This window comes from Cupressus sempervirens, chromosome 10 (genome assembly GCF_028749045.1).
Source record: "Cupressus sempervirens isolate cs-2001-9-10 chromosome 10, ASM2874904v1, whole genome shotgun sequence".
NCBI lineage: Eukaryota > Viridiplantae > Streptophyta > Pinopsida > Cupressales > Cupressaceae > Cupressus > Cupressus sempervirens.
The window spans coordinates 292,793,265-292,809,612 of record NC_143127.1 but is presented as its reverse complement, the minus strand read 5'-3'; the positions used below and the strand labels follow the sequence as shown (position 1 = coordinate 292,809,612).

Here is a 16,348-nt window from a genome sequence, read left to right as displayed (position 1 = left end):
GATATTTAGCATGTTAATGAACATCAACTAAAGTAGGAAAAGGCTACATGCATCATAATGTCTAAAGGATAGACAAATAGAAGGCACCAAACTCTCATCAATTTCCTTGTCTCTTGTGATATTGGTATGACCTTTTTGCAATCCATGAAAGCAGCCATACATTTGATGCATTGGTTCAAATCTATGGCTGCATTGATCATGGATGAAGGCCACCAAATTTGGTTCAATTTATTACAGACAATGTTGTTGCTTCTGTTATTATCGGGAACTCCTAATGGAGAAGGATCTCTCTAGCCCTCGAAGACATTGGAAAACTTGAATGAACTGAGGTATTGCAAAAGGCTTGCAACATTATCAGGTTTATCTATAACCACATGTGGTTGTTGTGAATGATGCACTATTTCATAAAGGACAAGGAGCTAGTTCAACTAAGGGTGACAAAACTCGCTATGCAATTCCTTGCATTGTAGACGCTTTGTCAAGAGAAATGAATTTGATGTAAACAATTGTTTCAACTGAGAGAATGATTTTAGCTTTACTAATCAAAAGAATGGCATGACAATGGAAACATACAATTTTTCTGAGTTTAGACCATTTCTGCATTGTTGCAAAACACTTGAATTTTCAAGGCCTCTAGTAAAAGTTTTGATACTAGTCAATGGGGATAAGTCCCCCATGGGTTATTTGAAATTAGGCATGGACAGGGATAGGGAGAAGGGGTAGGATGGAAAATAACTAGGATAGGTAAATGCCACTATGGGTAAACGATAGATATGGAATAGACAAGTGAACCCCCCTCTCCATGCCACTAGATACTATCCAAGACTCACATTTTTATAGCCCTTGCCAAAAGATGATGCTAAGGTCACTCAATACCCACTCATGCATAGAAAATTGATCCCCACCCCACTAAAGTTGGATGCCCTTTAAGCGAGGTGGGCAGACCAATATACAAGCAAAAAGAGGGGTTTTTCTCGAGCATGCCTACCATCCAAGTCAAGATCTTCAAACTAGGTAAACTCCATAAAATTCTGATAATCTATCTAGTATAGACATGAACATTAATAGTGTTAAGTTTCTAGCAGATCATATATATTATCATCTCAAAATACATTGTGTTTCCCAACACAATAGTTGCATTTTTGTGACCGAGAGCCCAAAATCTTGGATGGATGACAATGCCCATTTTAAGCCAATCATGCAATTCATCTGCTTGCAAGCATACTTGGAATATTTTTTTAACACGTACATTTTAAGAAACACAACTATTTGATGCAAAGCAATAGGTGAATAACTTGGTGTGCATTCACTAGAACCTTCGCCTATAGCTAGAGAAATGTCAAGGTTAAGCTTCGAAATACTTGCCATCATAATTATAAATTGTAATCATTTTTTTTCATTTTCAATTGCTCTATATAGAAAAAAACAAGTACCATCAAGGAAAAGCAGTGAATTAACCTCAACTAGATCAATCAAGACTTTGAATGGATTGCAAATGATTATCCTTCTTGATCTTGATGATTGGCCAACCTTGATAGTGATCTGACTGAATAAACTTAAGAAAAGCTCTAACATAGGAGGTTCACAATCAGATTTGCAGCCCTCTAATGTAGCTCTCTTCATATTAGCCAAGTCACTGGCTATGTCTATCTATATTTTTTAGACTCTGCTCAATTGACTATGTAAATAAAAAAGACTGTGATTGAAAAGTTTGAAAACTATTAGCATCTAGTTATTATTTACGACATATGCATTATGCAATGCAATAAAATAGGCTATTTAAAAATAAATGACAAAAAACTACATTACACAATTCATGAGCTAAGTTCTAAATTTGATTTGCTCTCTATCTCTCTATGCTATTAAAATGGCATTAGATTCTAAAAACAGCAAGTTTTCTCTTCTTTTTAGCAAATCCAACTATTTCCCAACTAAATCCCATCTTTTTGAAAAATCTTGATCTTTGGTTTGTCGATTTCCCCCCCAAAAGATATATTACCTGCTCTGCTTTAAATTTTCTTTACAAATATATCTATCATTCACCACCTCTTGTAATTAGACTAACCAACATTGATCCATGTGATTTTTGGGAAAAAAATTCTATCTACAGCCAAAGCATTAATGCCCTTTCAAATTAGTGTCATCTATAACATAATAAAATAAGGAAAAAAATATGAGTTAATAAAGAGTTTTCTTAATCAATGAAGAAAAATTATATAATGTTGAGTTGATTTTTCACTGGCTATCAACAATAGCTCTATTTTAAAACAGTTGTGTGTGATACAATGGGTCTAGACTCTATACAACAAATTGTTCCATTAGGTGTTTGTGTTCATTCCATATTGTGTAGTGTTGTTGAGCTGGGAACCTTTAGTGAGGACATCATCCTTATAAATGAAACTATAAAGTTAATAAGAAGACAAAAATACAAATTTGTTTGACATGCACAAGAGCAATACATAATATAACTAATCAACGAACCTTTAGAAATTTAAAATTATTACAAAATAGATTCATGATATGATAAAAAGAAAAAGAAAAAGGGCCATGGAACTCACACAACTCTTGCAGTTCCTTTGTGTATTGATGAATCGTTATTGCTAATGATAAAGCAAGCATATCCACCGCACTTAGTCTGAAAAGTACTAAAAGTTAAAAACCAATTGGATACTTACTATAATACCTTAGTATGTGATTTATGAAATAAAAGACCAAACATATAGCTAAAAGAATATGCAATGTTTTATTTATCATAAATCTAGCTAGCATTGCAAAAGGTGATAATTACCAGACAGAATTTGGAAGATTTGCTCTTGTCAAACAATGTGGTGGATTTCAATCACTGAAATAGCATTAATGAATAGAGAATTGGTAGACAAGCAAAAAGAATGATACATGGAAAATATTACACTTTGACTAAAAAGAAAATTGTCAGACTGTGTTAGTACTTTATACTGTATGTATCAAATGCCATACGGCAAGAATAGCCTGGACATCAATAATTTCCATTCAAACAAGTCAACAGAAGCTTGACTGATTTAATTGGCCTTTTTAATCCAACGTAGGGTCTATAGTACAAGGAAAAGGTTGCAGTTGTTGATCAAAATCCAAGAAGAGATAATAGTGCCTCAAATGTTGATCAAAAAGTTCCATAAGTGGCACATATCATGATCAACCAAAAAGAAGAGCATTACAAGATAACAAACTGTTAGTAGTAATGAAATGATTTTTGAAAATAAAGGGTTCTTAAAATTCACAATAGGTAAAGTTCAAGCTAGAAAAAAATTGTTCTATAAAAGAGCAAACCTTAGAGGAAAGGGAGTTGAAATTCAATGCAATACATAAAAATCTGAGATACAGGGTTCGGGCACTATTAGGTGGGTCCTGGTCCGGGTTCGTGGTGAGCCCGAATTCACGTGGGGTACACACCACAGGCTATGGGTCTGGTTGGGTTCACGATGACACAGACCCAAGGGAGCCCACAGTCCATGGCGTGGACCCTGTGGAGTCCTCGGCAATCTTGTGACGAATTTGGATGGACTTGCGGCCACATCTTCAAAAAAGTGAAAAAAATATATGTTAAACTGTGTTTTTTAATATTTTTTCCTTCCTAACCCTAAAAGGAGCCTATTATAAAACATCTCACTCATTTGGTTTCTCATTTAGCTATATCATTTTGGTGTGCCCATTTTGCAAGTTTGAAGAAAAAGTTGCAGAGATTGATTTTCGAGTCACAAATCCTTCCAAGAGTCAGTGTTGAGTGTTTCAAGCAAAGTAACAAGAATTAGAATCGTATCATAATCGGCAAGGCCGAATCAAAGTGAATTGGCCACGAATGAGCAAATTTTAAAAACCCTTGAAATTTAGTAACTTATTTCATAAACCCTTTATCGCTGATTCGATTCACTGATTCACAAAAAATCATTTGGCTTGAATCGAATCGCCGAATCGCGTGAATCACCGCGATTCTCATTACCGAGTATGCACTTAATCCTTTCTTTTGCATCTTTGATAGCTTGTTTTATGTTATTTAATTGTTCTAAATTTTATCAAATTTTTGTGTAAGTTTTGAAATATGTTTGTTTCATTTTTGTTGTAGTTTGCAAGAATGAGTAGTCAAAGCTTAGTGGGTGGGGAGGGGTCCCAAAATATTAAAATTGATAAAAGTTTTCCATTCTGGAAGTATACAACAAGAGTTGAACAATGTCCTAAATAAAGGGGGTTATATGGAGATGTAATTTGTGCAAAACTCAATATAGAAGCTCATATTACCAAGTTAATCATCATTTTTTAGGTCCTAGGGGTAAAGGGATCAATATGTGTGAGGGCTCAAAGACACAAAAGAAGGGGTTGCCAACATCTCAAATAGCAGTCATGTTAAAAGAACAAGATGTTGATAGGTTAGTTTCAAGGGGGAAACAAGACAAATCAAGGAACAAACCACCAACACCACCCTCTCAAACAACCACTAGATCCTTTCTAACCTATGCCTTCTACAGATGAAGATGTATAAACACCCAAAGTACCACCCACAAGAGAGGCCCATTAGATAGGGCATTTTAAAATGAATTAAGAGAAATTGTTGATGGTTCTAGATGATCTCGTGATGATCGTGGAGTCCTAGGTGATCCTGTGATGAATCTGGACAGACTTGCGGCCACATCTTCAAAAAAATGAAAAATATATATGTTAAACTATGTGTTTCTTAATATTTTTTGCTTCCTTAACCTAAAAGGAGTCTATTATAAAACATCTCAACATCTCACTCATTTGGTTTCTCATTTAGCTATATCATGTTGGTGTGCCCATTTTGCAAGTTTGAAGAAAAAGTTGTAGAAATTGATTTTGGAGTTCCAAATCCTTCCAAGAATCAATGTTGAGTGTTTCAGGTATGCACTTGATCCTTTCTTTTGCATCTTTGATAGCTTGTTTTATGGTTTTTAATTGTTCTAAATTTTATCAATTTTTTGTATAGGTTTTGAAATATGTTTGTTTCATTTTTGTTATAGTTTGCAAGAATGAGTATTCAAAGCTTAGTGGGTGGGGTGGAGTCCCAAAATATTAAAATTGATAAAAGTTCTCCATTCTGAAAGTATACAACAAGAGTTGAACAACGTTCTAAATAAAGGGGGTTTTATGGAAATGTAATTTTTGCAAAACCCAATATAGAAGCTCATATTACCAAGTTAATCATCATTTTTTAAGTCCTAGGGGTAAAGGGATCAATATGTGTGATGGCTCAGAGACACAAAAGAAGGGGTTGCCAACTTCTCAATAGCAGCCATGTTAAAAGAACGAGATGTTGATAGGTTAGTTTCAAGGGGGAAACAAGACAAATCAAAGAACAAACCACCAACAACACCCTCTCAAACAACCACTAGACATTATCCTTTCTCACCTATGCCTTCATTAGATGAAGATGTAAAAACACCCAAAGCACCACCCGCAAGAGAGTCCCATTAGATAGGGCATTTTAAAATGAATTATGAGAAATTGTTCATGTAAAGTTTGGGCGTTGCCTCTTTGTGAATTGTCTTCCATTCAATCTAATAAGATCACCTTATTGGAGAGAGATGGTGGAAGCAATAAATTAAGCACCTAGTGGTTACCAAGGTCCTTGATATGAAAAGGTGAGAGCCACTTTATTACATTGTGAAAAAATGTAGACAACATCCTCAAACCAATAAGAGATTCTTGCATCCAAACGAGGGTGACTATTGTCTCTAATGGATGGAAAAATTGCAAAAACCATCCATTGATAAATCTGATTGTTGTCTCCCCCAAAGGTGCAATGTTTTTGAAGGCGGTTGATTGTGAAAGGGACATAGAGGGTGCTGAATTTATTGCCTGGATTTTCATTGAATCCATAGATTCTATGAGTGTTGGTAATGTTGTCCAAGTAGTAACCGACAATGTAAAAGTATGTAGGTTTGCAGGTGCTTTAGTAGAAGCACAATATGATCATATGTTTTGGACACCATGCACCGTCCACTCCTTGAATTTGGTGATGAAAGCAATTGGCACCCAAATTGAATGGGTGAAAAAAGTATATGAAGATGAGAAGATCCAAATATTTGTGACAAACCACCATATGTCACAAGCAATTTTCAGAAATTTCTCCAATTTGGAATTATTGAAGGTAAATTTGAAAATTTAATTTGAACTTTATTTAGTTTCATTTATCATTTTTTGTCATACTTTACATAAGTCAATAAAATGTTTATTGTGTTGTTTATATATTTAAAATGTGTTCTTAACTTACAATTAACATGTTATTAGGTGGCTGAAACTCAGTTTGCTTCACACATAATCGTACTTAGACAGCTTGTGAGGGTGAAAGATGCACTGTCCAAGATGGTTATTAACAACCAATAAACTATATGAAAGCAATCAAATACAACAAGGGCCCAAAAGGTAAAGGCAAGGATCTTGGACAATGACTGGTGAGCTTGAGTGGATTTTGTATAAGTTCGCCTAGCCCATCATGTCTATGCTTCGGTTTGCCAACATTAATGAGCCTTATTTGGGCAACATCTATGATGCCATGGACTCCATGTTAGAGAGTGAAAATGGTAAGTTTAAATTTTTATACAATTTGTTTATTGAGAGATTTTAATCTTTAAATTTATAATTAACATTACATCAAGATAACTTACATGAACATCATTTAACATCCTAGGTCATTCACAGGAGAGAGCAAGATCCTAAGGATGGCTTGTACAAAAAAGTGGAGTCAATTGTTCTTCGTCACTAGAACAAGACGACTACACCTTTACACCTCGTGGCATATGCACTATCTCCCAAGAATTATAGCACTGAGATGCTATTTCTAGTTGAGTGCCACCATACAGAGATCCTAAGGTTGCTAGTGGGTATAAGAAGGCATTCAATAGGCTCTTTAGCAATCCTAACGTGGCATCAAATGTTAGGAGAGTTTGGAGAATTTGTCTCAAGAAAACATGAAGAGCCTAATGCAATTAATAACCAAAGTAGAGTAGATGGTATTAAATGGTGGTACCTACGTGAGCAAGACGATATGTACCTCCAGCCTCTTGCCATTAAGATCATATCACAAGAAAGTATTTCTGTTTTTTTTCCCTTTTTTATAGCCACTTACCTTGTAGAATTAGAACTCTTAGATTTCAATTGTTTTTTTTTTTTCATTGGTTGTCCCTCTAGGTTGCTAGCTTTTTTATTGCTGAGTGAAATTGGAGCACATACTCCTTTATCGACTTAATGAAGCTTAACCAGTTGGGTTCCAAGAAAGCAGAGGACTTGGTATATATTCACAACAATTGGCACCCCTTCTGATGCAAGGATCCAAAATGCAAGAAGGGGTCAAAGAAGTGGGATGTCGCAACTGAGTTTGCTGACTTGGATATGACCATCCAGGATCCAACTAGAGCTACCTTTCTAGATGTTAATGATATAGCACCGACTGGGACTAGTGGAACCAGTTTGGGTTCCAATGATGAGGATATATATTTAGTTGCAACCAGGGATGAAGCCATTGATCCCTCATTTTTTGATGACTCATTTGACCCTTGAAGGGCATTAATATTATGATAAACTATTAAACACTTTTATTATGATTTTTATTTATCATTATGTTTCAAACTTTATTATTTGATGAATTAGTCCATGTTTTGAAATTTCATTTTGCAATTTAGTAATTCAATGTATGATTTTCTTTAAAATCGTGAACACAAATTAATGAGCAAGTATTTAATGTTTGTCTTTGACATTTGGCATTGATCAATGATCAAGAAACATATATTCATACAACGAAATGATTTAGTTTTGCAATTATGCAAGTTTCTCTTACTTTTTTGCATACAAACACACACAAACACACACATGAATCCCCCATACACCCAAATAAGAAAAAATAAAAATTGTCCGAACCCATGAACCCGAACCCAAATCTGAATCCATCCCCAAAACCAACCCAGCTACATAGATAAAAATACAAACATGCAAGAGCGCATGAAGTTTAAAGGACTTCCTTCCTCCAAATTAAGTGGCCTCAGTTGCAGTCTTCTCCTAATCAAGAAAGCTATAGATGTTATTGCAAATCACAGTAGAAGGTGAATTACGTATGGAGAATAATAATTAAGAAGATAATAAGAGACATAATATTACAAAATCCAGATTATATTGTCAAGATAGAATTTATATTCTCAGTAATTTGAACTCTCAATTATATTTGGATCTTCCTTAGCAAGGCTCTAATACCATGTTAAAGATGATAAGATTTATTTCAGATTTGAACTATCTATGTTTTTTCTGTTTTCAGAATATGATTCTTACTAATCACTGTACTTTATTTGCAGGTTGTAATCAGAATATTGATAATTCTGATTACAACCACAATAGAAGGTGAATTACACATCGAGAATAATAATTAAGAAGATAATAAGAGACATAATATTTCAAAATCCAGATTATATTGTCAAGATAGAATTTATATTCTGAGTAATTTGAACTCTCAATTCTATTTGGATCTTCCTTGGCAAGGCTCTGATACCATGTTAAAGATGATTAGATTTATTTCAGATTTGAACTGTCTATGTCTTTTCTGTTTTCAGAATATGATTTTTACTAATCACTGTACTTTATTTGCAGGTTGTAATCAGAATATTGATAGTTCTTGATGTTGACAAATATGAAGGTGATGCTAAATCAATATTGAAAAATCTTGAATATAAATTCACAAGTCTGAAACTGATCTAGAGGTATTCAATCTCCAAGAGGCAGATCATTTATTGATTTTGATGTCTTCCTTTGGAGATCAGATCTGCACTATATACTCATGGAAGAGGCATGTTCCATGAGCGGACATGTCTCCACAAAGTGGAGGCATGTCTGTTCATGGAATGCCTATTGAATGTGCCTTTTAATTTCAGTTGGATACCCAATCACTAATCGGGATTTATAGCTTAAATAATACACATGTTTATCAAGTATAATATAAAGTGATCTTGCACAAACAACTAAATATCCGATCTAAATATCATCATGGATAATAGTGCTTGATTGGGAATGTATATGGAACATGAAATAACAATAATCCGCAAGTAATAATCTCTAAATGCAGATCAATAATATACTTGGAATATATATAGTTTCAATCAGTTATATGAATGATAATTGATTTCAAAACAAATAATGTGTATGTGTAAATATATCAGTATATACAGTGCATACTGATATATATATATATGCAACATGAAATCAATCATCATTTATATTTGACCGAAGCTACCATTTTTTCAACACTCTCTCTTAGCTAGGGAAGATAATACTCATTCAAGTAAAATTACCGATTTGTGCTTCCTACCCCTAGGTGCGGAAGCCGAAGTGGACAGATTCCAAATGCTTTCAGAAGCCAGCCGAAGGCTCCCGGATGCGTTTGGAAGCCAGAGACTTGACACAGTCCCAATAACACATACCGCAAGACATTCCAAGTCGAGCAACTCGCAAATCGCTTCCAGCAAACAAATCAAGGCATCTTTCCATAATGCCTTCCTACTCATACTCCTAAACTAGACGATCAAGGCCGAGACTGTGTCCACTCTTCTATGTAACCTCAAAAAGGTACCAAGGCAAGTCATACTATCGAGCCGTCCTGCTCGAGCTAGTCTACCTGGTCTCCAAAAATTGATCAAGTTCCTCCCTTGGCTCACGAAGTCACATTGCCTACCGATGTCAAGCTTTGGCTCTGTTGCCAACCTCGTCAAAAACAAGGTCGTGTATGGCTATTAAGTCACATTTTTCATTGGATTGGATTTTTCAAGTACTTGCCTGTATGATTGCACATTTCGAATGCAAAGTAAGCCTCGACTGGCTTCCAAATGCATCCAGGATCCTGCGGCTGGCTTCCGGCCAACTTCCGTAGTGCTTCCGAACGCATCCGCGAGCCCAACGGCCAAAAGGCCCCAAAAAAAATAAAAAACTAAAAAACAACTTAACTTGCCCATTATGCACATGTTTTAAGTGTTTTTTTAGGTTTTTTTTTTTTTTTTTGCTATGAAACCCTAAAACATCCCTAAAGATAAATGTTGAAGCATTCACAACTAATTTTGGAACTTTGTTTGCACCTACAACCACTTCTCATTTGGTCTCTAGCTTGCATTGCCATTATGAAGCCAAGTTCAGCATTTTCAAAGAGAATCAATCGAGGAGCGAGAGATAGCTTTCTCAAAGGAGTTTAAATCATTCAAAGTAAGTGATCAATCCCATTCTTGAGTATTTTGATGAGTTTTTGATAAATTTTCTCAAGTTCTTGAAGAAATTTTTCAAGTTTTTTTTCAAAAAAAAAAAAATTGAAAGATATTTAGAAGCAAGTTTGAGTATCTATTTTAGTAGTTTTGTCTCACTTCTTTCTTTTGTTACTTTGACAATAATTGCACTTCCAATAGTATGAGCCACTTCCTGCAACCTGTGATATCCGTGTTGTATGTCTCCACAAAGGAGAACCTATATCAGTTTTGAAATTATCAGTCCCTTTCCCTCTTTGGCCCCCATTGAACTTTGACTAGCACTACCACCGGTATCCATTCTTGCCTAGTTTTTTGCAACCTATTCTATAAGAAAATAAATAAATTTTAACTAGGTCATAGTTGTTAGGAGAAAGTTTGGGTATCTATTTTAGTAGTTTTGTCTCACTTCTTTCCACTTGTATGCATGATGCTCATAGTTGTTTGAACCTAACTAAAATTTATTTATTTTTTTGTAGAATAGGTTGCAAAAAACTAGGCAAGAATAGATACCGGTGGTAGTGCTACTCAAAGTTCAATGGGGGGCCAAAGAGGGAAAGGGACTGATAATTTCAAAACTGATATAGGTTCTCTTTTGTGGAGACATACAACACGGATATCACAGGTTGCAAGAGGTGGCTCATACTATTGGAACTGCAATTATTGTCAAAGTAACAAAAGAAAACCTTTCAATAGCTCATGTTCCCAAGTGAAGCTTCATTTTATGGGCGCTGATGGCAAAGGATTTGGAATGTGCAAAAGCAAAAATGGTGGTGCAGGAGCACGTCTGCGATAGGAAGTTTGGTGGCGATAGGAAGACAACTTGCAATATGACTAAAATGCAGGGTACAAAGCAAATATCAGGAAGTTTTGATTTTAAAATCTAAATTTTGAAATGTTTGTGTGTGTGAGTTTAGAGTTTTATGTTTTAAAATAATGTCCTATGATGTGGTGGCATAAATGGAGGAGTGAAATGATAAACTCTCCAAATATAGCCACTTAGGACCATGTGTGTTTGTTTTAGTGGAGTTAGTAGTGTGCAATGATTTAAGAATCTAATCATATCCTAAAAAAAGGACAGATAGTTGGCAGCAGGAATATTCATAATTTTTGAAACAGTCTCCTATTCTTGGATAGGGACGTTTCATATTCCTTATTTAGGGAGTCAATTTTTAGAGAGGAAGAGAGAGGAAGAAGACAAGTTTTTATTTTTGGGTTGAATTTGGTATGTTTGCAGAAATCAGTCTCAATGCATTTGTAATATCTCCCAAATGCACCGTTGGATTTTGATGAGCTTTGGATATGTTGTTATAGGCCTAATTACGCCCATCTTCACCAGAGCGATCGAAGAGTTTTGATCTGGTTCAAAAATTATTCATGTCTGAGTGCAGGTCTATCCAGGAGGCAGCAAGAATGTATTTTCTGGGCAATTTGTTTTAAAACTTTTGTTTAATGGATTAAGTGGATGGAAAAGTATATAGAATGGAATATGCATTTTTAATGTGTATGAAGAAACTCAATTAATACATTGTGATGTTGGATTTTAGTGTGTGATCCTGAAGGTTGTAGATGCCCCTTGATGCAACTCAGTTGAGTGTCTGATTCCTCGTGAGTTTTCCAAGGTGTGGCTCTGCATCATTTTTGGTATCAGAGCTCAGCAAAAGGTTTGGGAAAAAGTAGTTGTGTATATGTTTGTGTGATTGTGAAAGATTGAGAGAAATAGTCTGAGAAGAAGTCCAGGAGACTAGATAAGAAGAAAATAACCTAGCTGAGGAATGATGGGACAAGAAGAAGCAGCTTTATTGTATCTTTTTAGAAGGTATCGGCAGAGAAAGGATTCTAAACAGAAGGAGATAGAGGAAAAGAAGAAAAGAGAGAAAGAAGAAAGGAGAAAACAAAGAGAAGAGCTAAGAAAGATAGAAGAGGAGATAAACAATTTGAGAAGGAGACTTGAGGAGAATGACGCTAAGTTGAAAGAGAATAAAGCTATGTTGAAAGAAGTGCAGCAAGAACACAAAGTGCAGCAACAAGAAGTGCAGCAAGTATCTCTTGACGAGAGCAGTAACAAGACAAGCCCTATTGGATTTGAATGCAAACAATATGTGGTTGGAACAGTAACATGTCCTTTGAAAATAGAGAAGAGTACAATGTTGGAAGGTACTCCTATGGAAAAGATTTTGGAGGCAACTGATGAAACCTTAAATATGTATAATGAAGAAAAATGTCAAGAGGAATGGCATGAAGATGAAGCTAAGGAATGTGTAACAGCAAGTTCTAAAGAAGAATCTGATTTATGGGAAAAATTTGCAGCCATTGTGGGAGAATGGAAAAGGCATGGCAGTAGTACGGAAACTCAGCTTCAAGAAGAAAGGAAAGAGTGCAATACTGTTATTGTTCTTGAGCAAAGTTGTAATAAGAAAAAGATATTTGAAAGTGAGATTACTACAGAAGATCAAGATGATGATAAATGTTTAATAAAGGAAGAAGAGATAAATACGATTCTCAAGATTCAAGATGTGAAACTGATTGATAATCAAGAAGCAAATAAGTTTATGGTTACTATTGATGAAAATAGATATGATGCACATAAAAGAGAACTCAAATAATCTTAATGCTGATGATATGTTTTTTTCTAATAATGTTTATGCAGGGATGCAGATTTCATGTATAGTGAATCATGCTGGAGAATTTTCTGTGACATTTACAGCATTAAAGAATCAAAGCTACAAGGTGGAGAAGTTGGATATTATTTTTGTTTTTCTTGTAGATATGCTCATCCTAGTTCAAAGAAATTGGAAAGTTCGAAAGAAGAATGAGATTCATTTCTACAACACATCATCTCAAGAGGACTTGATATTCATTCTACAGGGGAGTATGCTGCAGTGGCAGAGAAGAGAAACGCTATAGGAGGCAACATTGTTGAAAATGTAATAGGGAATTTAATGTTATGTTTTAAATGCTTTTAGTTTTTGAAGTTTGTAATAACGTCCTACATGTGGTGGCATACCTAGAGTAGCAGTTCGATAAGCTCTCCAGATATAGCCACCTAGGACTAGGTATAGGTTTTTTAAATTAGAATAGTTTTAATTCGTAGATAATGATTGTCAGATTCCAATAATAGGTAGTAGGCAGTTTCAGATTCTTATCCTTTTCTTGGATAGAAGACGAAAAAAAACGTGGATATTTAAAATGTGGCCTACTGCATGATTGTCAAATTCCAATAATAGGTAGTAGGCAGTTTCGGATTCTTATCCTTTTCTTGGATAGAAGACGAAAAAAACGTTTTTCATCCTTTTATTAGAAAAGGAGAGTCAGTTTTAAATAAGCCGGTTGGCTATGCAAGAGAGGCATTCGAATTTGGGTAATAGAGAAAGTTTCAGTTTTTGCCTTGTTACTCTCTCATCTTGTAAATCGATATCAAAAAGAAAAAAAATCGAAGTGGAAAAGTTTTGGAGATGATTTTCTTTATGCGAGTTCGATCCCGGCTGATTGATGTCGTGCCCCTTGAAGTAACTCAGTTGAGTGACTGAATCCTCCTGAGTTTTCCAAGGTGTGGCTCTGCATCATTTTTGGTATCAGAGGATATAGATAATCGACTATGGAGTTTGGCAGCAATTCGATCTTGGTCTCTCTTGTAAAAGTGCAAATATATTTTCTTTGAGGACATTCCAGGTTAAAGATCTTGGTGTGCGGGTGAAGATAAACTATGGAGATTTATATATTCTGATTAATCCAATCTTGAGTTTGGTTCGAGTTCGATCCCGACTGATTGATGTCGTGCCCCTTGAAGTAACTCAGTTGAGTGAGTATTCCTCCTGAGATTTCCAAGGTGTGGCTCTGCATCAAATGGTACTGGGATGACTAGTGCAGAAATACTTTCATTTGTAAAAGAACAAGAAGTTGTTGATGCATTGTTCAATAGATCAAAAAAAAAGCTACTATCAAGGTCCATCCTCAAAGAGCAAGATGCATGCACCCATTGAACCAATTGCATCCTCCCAACACCCATTCTTGCAAGTACCTATGCCAGGAGAGGATGAGGAAGAAGTGGAAATTTCAACCCACAAAAGAGGCCCATTGCACATCGCATTTAAAAAGGAGGCAAGAGACTACACCGATGAAGCTATTGCACATTGCCTCTATGCGAATGGGCTACCTTTCAACTTAGTGAGATCACCATTTTGGAAGGAAATGGTGGCAGCAATCAAAGAATCACCAGCTGACTACACTATGAAAAGGTGTGTACAACTCTATTGCAACAAGAGAAGACACATATAGAGAAAGACCTTAAGCCAATCAAAAAATCCTAGAAAATTTCGGGTCTAACTATTGTGTCAAATGGTTGGAAGGATACAAGAAACCGGCCACCGATTAATGTGATTGCAGTTCCCCCAAAGGGGCAATGTTTTTTAAGGTTGTTGATTGTGAGGGGCAAGTAAAGGATTCCTAATTCATTTCTCGAATTCTCATCGAAGCCATCAAAATGGTGGATAGTGAGAATGTGGTACAGGTGGTCACAGACAATGCCAAGAATTGCAAGGGTGCGGGTGCTTTAGTTGTGTAGTGGTTCTGATGCAACAATTACAAGTATAGGGTCCCTGATCTCTGTCATGTGTGAAACAATGGGGTACTAATACACCAAAACTGGGGCCGTACGGCAATGTGGGTTGAGGAGAGAAGTGCGAATGATTGCAGGAGGCCGTACGACTGGAGATGAAGTGGCTATACGCTGGACAGTTGCAAGTCGTGCAGTGGCAATTGGGTAGCCGTACGATGCAGACCAGTTAACCGTACGATGAAAGGTTGTTAGGCCATACGGTGGAGATTGTCAGGCCATACGATGAGGATGGATATCATAATGGAGACAGAACGATGATTGTGCAGGTGGTACAAGGAAATAAGGGGTGGTACGGTGGGTGTAAAAAGTTGTACGACTAAGTTGGAAGGCTGTATGGTAGACAGAATACACCTGCCGTACAATGAAAGTTAGATAATGGGGGTGAACGAAAGGATTAGGGGCAGTACGGTCCGTACGAAAAATGACCGAAGGCCACACGGTTAGGTTTCCAAACCTAATCTAGAATACAATCTGGTTCATACACCAAACAGAATAGATCTTGATAAAATTCACACAGTGATAGAGACTTGAATGCGAATAATAATTGTCAAAGATAGTGCTCTGATTTGCCAGATCCAAGCAAAGAATTACATGCAACAACGGAATAGAGTGAGGGATGAAGCCCACCGAAACCACACAGGCCAAATAGGGAAGATCTTTCACTTCCGAAATGGCGGATAACAGAGAACTCCAACAGGAATTCGTAGTACATCAAAAACAATCCAAAAAAAGCATACCGACTACAACCTACACGTCGTGCTTAAATACCCGTCGGGAAACTTTCCAAGGGTGTACAAAGATAGCCGACGGCGACACAAACTACGGAAACAAAAATAAAAATGGGTCCAAGATATATTATATCAATCAGCCTGTTACAAAAGTTTGATTTATTATTTATTTTATAACGGAAACATTACAGTCCTCCCGTTCCAAATTTTGCTTGTCCTCAAGCAAATGCAACACCGGGTGTTGGAGAATATGCTCGCCCTCCCACGTCACGTCATCCAATGGTAGGTGTCGCCAACGTACCAAGTATTCCTTCATAATGTGGTTCCCTAGGGTCCTTTCACGTACTTTGAGGATCTCAGCTGGTTCCAAAATGAGCTTTCCTTCTTCATTGAGTGGTAAAAGGTCGGTATGCAACTATGATGTTTTGCCCTACAGCTTTCTTCAAACAAGAGACATGGAAGACATTTTAAATATGGCTACCCTTCGGAAGTTCTAGCTCATAGGCAATTTCACCAATGCGGCGAGTTACACAATAGGGGCCATAGAATCAGGGTTTCAGTTTCTCCTTTCCCTTTTTCTTCAGTGAGGATTGTCGATATGGCTGGAGCTGGAGATAGACCAAATCCCCCACTTCAAAACTTCTCTCTATTCTGTGTCTGTCGACGTACATCTTCTGTTGATTTTGTGCCCTCTGTAGATTTTTCTTCGAGCATCTCAAAATGTCTTGTCCCTCCTGAAGCCA

General features: G+C 36.3%; 1 protein-coding gene across 4 annotated transcripts in view; it reads right to left on the bottom strand.

The window, feature by feature from the left end:
* Positions 1 to 16,348, bottom strand: part of CYL1 (alpha-N-acetylglucosaminidase family / NAGLU family) — a 373,464-nt gene that overhangs the window by 334,973 nt on the left and 22,143 nt on the right. For all 4 annotated transcript variants that reach the window (XM_089805117.1, XM_089805116.1, XM_089805119.1 and 1 more), the window contains exon 2: positions 2,559 to 2,635. In XM_089805117.1, coding sequence (XP_089661243.1) covers positions 2,559 to 2,635 — 77 coding nt within the window. The remainder of the gene's footprint in view (positions 1 to 2,558; positions 2,636 to 16,348) is intronic.